General features: G+C 37.5%; 1 protein-coding gene across 1 annotated transcript; it reads right to left on the reverse strand.

Annotated features, from left to right (window-relative positions):
* Positions 1-2,293: 2,293 nt before the first annotated feature.
* On the reverse strand, positions 2,294-6,252 carry oxld1 (oxidoreductase-like domain containing 1). The gene is made up of 2 exons (XM_017700851.2): positions 6,067-6,252; positions 2,294-5,048 (listed from the first exon to the last, which is right to left on the reverse strand). Exons 1-2 carry the CDS (start codon positions 6,154-6,156, stop codon positions 4,647-4,649), a joined length of 492 nt encoding a protein of 163 aa, XP_017556340.1. The 5' UTR covers positions 6,157-6,252; the 3' UTR covers positions 2,294-4,646.
* Positions 6,253-6,630: the final 378 nt, after the last annotated feature.

A 6,630-nucleotide genomic window follows, 5' to 3' on the forward strand; every position in this document is an offset into this window, starting at 1 on the left:
GAAAGATCAGTGACATGATGTGATATGACCCCTGTATTTAGTTTATGAGAGTCTGGAGCATCTTGGGAAGGTTACTGGAGGCTGCTGATCATGGGAGGTGAGCTAGTAAGCTAAAGAAACAAGGGCAGGATCTCACACTGGTGTCATACCAGAGAGCACTGAAGCATTGATGGTCATGCCAGATGACACAGATATGCAGTACAGATTGATTCAAAAAGATTCATCTGATTTCAAAGCACCATATTTTTACCACTGTGAGGCACATAGGAACCAATCACATACTAATTGAAAGAGGGGTCATAGAGCTTCTGTCACCGGAAGATGGTTCCCTTCAGTCTGCGAGATTTGACCCCTGAGCAGAAAGCGTTTGGTGTTCTCCACTTCACTAAGAATGAATCCATCATAAATGTGTAGCATGATTTTCATGAGCAGTGAACCTCCAACAGCTCAGAGATCACTCTTCGTTGGTTCCACAACACTGGATGATCTTCTAAATCGCACTGAAAGAGCCGAGAGCACAGCGACACCCAACATGCTCAAATGAGTATGGGATGAATTTGACTATCGCATCAATGTTGTTTGCATAGCTGGTGGAGGTTCATACTGAGCAATAAATTTTATAAAAACTACCTTAAAAGATGTATGTTCACTTAAACCATTTACAATTTACTGCACTGTTCTCTAATGATTTACAAGTGAAATAACTCATTCTGAAATCTTTGAGATCTTTTTGAATCACCCTGTATTTCAGTATGAAGTTGAGCAGCACCAGCCATTTAGGAAAACTACTCACTATTTATTATACTCCAATAATAATATATTATTCACTACTAATTATTTCACCAGTTTGTAGGAAAACAAGGTTAGATTCTCAAGAGGAATATGGGCCAATGACAAATTAAGGCTTTCAAAATAAGAAGTGAAAAAAATCTTAAAAAGAAGATGGGCACGTTTGTGCAGAATTTGTTCTAACATACTGACACTTGCTTCATATCTTTTTTTAAAATGGTATAATTCATTCTTAAACAGGATCATCCATTTTGCTTCCCAGATAGGTGGAGTAACAACACACTGCTAAATAATTATTATATTTTCTATTAATTAGCACTACTAAAATGTCTATAAACACCTGGACTTGGACACCTGTATAAAGCTTTGTTCTTAAGTGTCTATGCATAAATTTTGTTTTACAAACAAACAAATAACTATAATAATGACACATTTTCTTGGTTTTCCTGGGGTCACACCACCTGACTTGCTAAACTGTAGTAGCCTATCCATGACTCAAAATGACTATTTCTTCAGTGTTTAGGAGAGGGCTGCTGACTTTGGCATTGCACAATGAAGGCAATTTTAGATCTTCTTTATGATTTAACACCCTGCTTTCCCTTTTAAAGAAGCATTTCAGAATAAAAGTAATTTGTAAATTTTCAGACAGATTTTCATTAAGTACTTTTAATGCCGCCCTATTTTTAATAATTTACTCATATAATCTGTTTATATGGAACAAAAGTTCTGCCAGGAAGACTAACTCTATTTAATTTATTCATTCATTCATTCCTACTGACCAACTACAGTCCTACACTTCTCTTTAAAATGATTCAACTTAAGTATCTATTCTCTTGCTTTCTGCTGCGTTTCATCATTCCCCTCCTTCCTCCCCACCACCACCAGTTTGGTCCCTATCTGGTTGTCCAGAGGGTAGTTTCTGCCCCTGCCATCTTGATCCAGGAGGATCCGTGAGGGTCTCAATGCTCCAAAAGCTGGACCAAGGGCAGGACCTATGCCAAACACGCTTAAATTTCTCCCTGAACTCCACTTAAGGATTAAAATGGTCTTCCTTCACTCCTGCCTGCTTATCCTTCCTGGTAGAAATGGTTGGACGGTTGCACCACATGACATTTTTAGATTTTGGGAGGCATAAATGTGTGCGTGTGTGTGTGTGTGTGTGTGTGTATATATATATATATATATATATATATATATATATATATATATATATATATATATATATATATATATATATATATATACACATATATATATATACACACACACACACACACACTTAAAAGATTTCTCTAAAAGTTAGCCATCTCACATAAATAGTAATATGTTTCTGTTATGTCTTAATTTTGGGAACTGTCCCCTTGACACATTTACGTCTGTACTTACCATCTATTTGTTTGTCACATGACAAATGTATATATTGCAATAATTTCTTATATATATCATGCACTTAAAAATAAAACATGTTCTTAAAATGGCTTTTACAACAGAACCACGCTTGTAACAGTTTTAGAATTAATAAGTATTAGCATATGTTCATTGACAAATTAGGCACTTCAAAGTATCGTTTTCTGGTGTATCTATACATCCTCACCAAGTTCAAGTCCACAAATCAACAGCAAGGTCAGACAGGTCAGTCAGCTAAGCTCTTCTCCACTTTCTTGATGACCAACTCCCTCTACAGGCAGAAGACAGTATTACACTTTATTTTACTCAAATCTTTTCGCTTCACATCAAAGTTGCAATAAATAAATACAATTTATAACTAACATTAAAAATTGTGCGTTTCTTTCATCCGTGCAAAAGAGCATGTAACTGTGGAAGTTCCTCTGTTCTGGTGAGCTGAGATCAGAAGTTCAGTTTCCTTGATATCATATATGTAGCAGATTTAAGTATCAGAAGTGAATCAGCATAAATAGTATGTGTGAAGTTAGTCATCATAAAAGTATTAAACCATATATAAATTACAAATAAAAATGTGCTTTGAAGTTTTCTTAAACAAGGAAAATGCTTGTGCATCCACTGCCTAAGACCATGCAGAATGTAAGGAGTGCAGACTAACTGCAGTTTTGGTTCCACCCATTTCCCCGAGACATTATCCATTCAAGATCCCCGCAAGTATGCATAACTGCTTCCTTTCACCAATGACAACTCTTCTCTGGAGTGTAACATGACTGGACTTAATACTGAAATGCTTACAGACCACACAGACTTCATAACTATATTAGAAATAATATGAACCAAACAAAGGGGTTTCAACGGAGAAACTCCATTAGCAGATGTCCACCATAGGATTATATGTCTGCATAACTTATTTATGTTCACATGTATTCAGAAAACCCTTCTAATGAGTGAATTCAGCCACTTTAAGGAGCACCCATTGCTGATGCACTGCCTTGCCCAATGCCAAGCATCATTGGGGTATAAAGCACCCCCCTTTGATTTCATTGAAATGGTTCTACTGTATAGCACTTTGAGATTTGCTTAAAATGTAAATTGCGTTACAAATAAAATTCATTATTATTATTCAAAATGGTCATGTAAACAGCATACTCCTATTTCTTAGATCAGGGTATGGTCTAGAAATTTGATTAGGAAATCCAATAAAGAGAGCTGGATTTTAGCTCATTAACTGGATTTCTCAATGCATGTAAATTCTTATTCTGATTTCTTACAGATTTCTCAGTCTGAGCATGTGTGAAAACAGACCGCGGTACTGAAAATAAGCAAGAAGCATTGCTACAAGATGCAGCAAAACACTTTTGAAGTGATGCTGAAAACAACTACGGCTTGATGAAATGAGTGATTTAAATATTCTTCATCTTCTAAATGATGTATGTCCATTTTTTCAGATAAAGTGGCATGATGTTTAAAAAAAAGTTTTAAATTAAAAAGAGTTTACCTTTACGTTTACATCATGTCTTCCTCTGGAAGTTTATTTTCTGGTCGCAAAGCAGAAGGCTGATTATTGTCTGACCAATTATCTGATTACTCAAGTGTATATAAATACATTGATTGGATTACTGACAAAATCTGATTTTCTGCAGTTATCAGATTATTTGGAGCATTTAAATGCACTCAATTTTTCTTATTTGGGATTTGCTCTTTGATAACATCAGAATCTGCACATCCTCAACAGCATGAAGCTGCAAACAACTGCGCAGTTTAAGAACACATCATGAATCTGATGTAGACTTTTTCATGGGACCTTTCTCAAGAACAAAATTATTCACCATTATACTGATGAATGATGCGCATTTTGTGCAAGTTTTTGGCATATATTTACAGAAAGGATTTGGGTGACTATTGACTTCTAGTGTTTGTTAGCAACTTTAGTCTTTTAGCCTTTAATACCCCTGATTTCTACAGAAATGTAGGAGAAACAGGTCTCTACAAACATTTGGACATATAGGGCTGGCTTCCTAAAACCAGATTTAGTCTAGGCTTAGAATAAAATGATGATTTACCATTGGAACTGCAATCTGGTCCAAGGCAAGGCTTAACGACTGACCCTAGTGCATAATACAGGTTGGGCCACCTGGAGTGTTAAGATCTCTTGAACTGTAAACTAACTGGATTATTTTATAAATAAAACTTGGTCAGAGCTCCTAAAAGCAAGTCTATCTGACTAAAAAATTCTACAGTACTTTCTGTATATCTAACATGGTCAGAGGTGGTCACAAATTCACAAAGGTCGACAGTGCACTGTTTTAAAAGGATGCAAAAGCTTCTGACCTTGGAAAATTTAAGATCTCACCAGCAAAACTGAGCTAAAACGCATACGCCTTCTCAAACCACAACAGCATTTTAAAAAGAGAGAAATCAACAGTCTTGTAGAGGGTTAAAGGGGGGGGAAATCAAGGCCTCTTGAGTAGCCTGATCTCCATTTTAAGGTAAGTCTTGAGGTTCTCATCCTGAATGTTCTCCTCTATGGCAGCTAGAGCTTTCTCTCCACCGTCACTGTAGTATTTCAGCAGCTGCTCAGCGTACTCAATCCAGACACAGTTATGGCAGCCACTCATGCAGCAACAAGTGGGAGGGGGTGGAGGGCCCGGGTGTGCTGGTTCAGAAGGACACTGTCCATTCTCTGCTGTTTTGTCCGTGAAAGAACTCGCTGAGGTGGCAGATGTGGCTGGAGATGGACCGTCCAGGTTTCTGCACTGGAGCTGACGAGTGGCACAGTGTAGAGGTCTGTTTTGGGTAAGCATGGCACTGATGAAGGGCTTCTTTCTTAAGGGGGTCAGGTGTAAGATCTGCAGCTGTGGAGAAAGACAGCATGTTTTAAGAAGTTACAGTGACTGATTTTTTCATTCTAGAGACATTTTGGTCTTGGAAAATCATCATCATAATAAACCATAATCAAACACATTTTATGTTTTTTTATGCATTTTACACATGCTCTGCTGATAAAAAGGTAATGACGGGCTTTTGTAACTCAAAGGCTACCCAACAATGTTGTCACAGGGCAAAAAAAAAAAAAAAAAAAAAAAAAAAACCCAAAATGTCAAACAAACACAAAGTTTGGTGCCACTGCCAGTAATTAAAAATGGAGCACCCACAAGATATTTTGGGCTAAATATGGGTGGGAACAATGAAGACAGATACAAACTGAGTGTGAACAACTAGCCTGTCACTTGTCTTTTCTATTATTCTATGCATGGACTAAAGACAAAAAGCCCCCCATAAAACACCAAATAAGCACACAGATATGTGTCATGTGTGGATGATAAACTGCATGCAGTAAAAACAGTTATACTGTTAGAAATTTAAGGCTCTGTGCCTGGTACATTTTTGTTCTTCAAGGTACAAACAATGTAAATGTTCCCTCAAAAGGTACAACAGTGGCTTAAGGTCCAACTGTGAACCTTAAATAAGCTGAAATATATACAGACAGGACAATTTGATAATCTAAATCACTTCATCAGAAAATGATACCAGCAGTAAGAGAATAATTAGAACAATTAGCCTAACTTAAATCACCTTATCAGAAAAAGTTACCAGTAGAAATATAATAATCAGGATAAGTCAATAGCCTACCTCACCTCATCAAGAGGTAACTAACTTAAGCAGCTAGTAATATTAAGTTGAGTCCGCACTGAATTAACATTACAAACACATTGCAACGTGTGAAACACATGTTCGGTAGGACAAATTGTCAGAAAACTGGAAAATAGCACGCAGTTACTTCCAGAAACACTACAATAATGTAGAGAGCTACTCTGCTGCATCCTGGTTTAGAGTAGTTAGCCATTAGGCTAACGAGCTAAAGACACCCACCCTCTGCAGACACGCCGAAGCATTCTTCAGAGACATGCTGTAAACAGAGCAGAGCTTAACGAATCTCTCGGAGCTGCTCCATATTGTCATGTCTTTTAAAGTACAGCACAGCTGTCCGCAAAGCTTTATTTTAACCTTGTAGAGTTAGCCTGACTCGAGCAGGACGCGTCCATTTTTGAAACAGAAATGACGTTGCTCTGTGGGGACGGACGAGATTCGGTTCACTGAGTCGATTCTTTCGAACTGTCCGTTTGAACAAACAGCAGAAAAGCGATTTACGTTCAGTTTATAATCCATTGCCTCAGTAGCAGGTGTAAACCGGGGCAGGGTACTTTTCAGCTTCATCTCTGACAGCACGGATCAGCTCCAACATCAATAAGGTGAAAGAATATGAAAGAATAGAAAGACTGATTCAAAACCTTCTACTGTGAATGTTACTGCAGTGCCAAGGTCTTTACACTAGAGGTCGTAAGAGACTGAGTCCTACACCTGGCAGGCAAAACACATTGAAGTCCACCGATTTTTAAAATTTCTGCATAATGAAATGGTAACCTTGTCAACAAA

This window comes from Pygocentrus nattereri, chromosome 13, assembly GCF_015220715.1.
Source record: "Pygocentrus nattereri isolate fPygNat1 chromosome 13, fPygNat1.pri, whole genome shotgun sequence".
Classification (NCBI taxonomy): domain Eukaryota; kingdom Metazoa; phylum Chordata; class Actinopteri; order Characiformes; family Serrasalmidae; genus Pygocentrus; species Pygocentrus nattereri.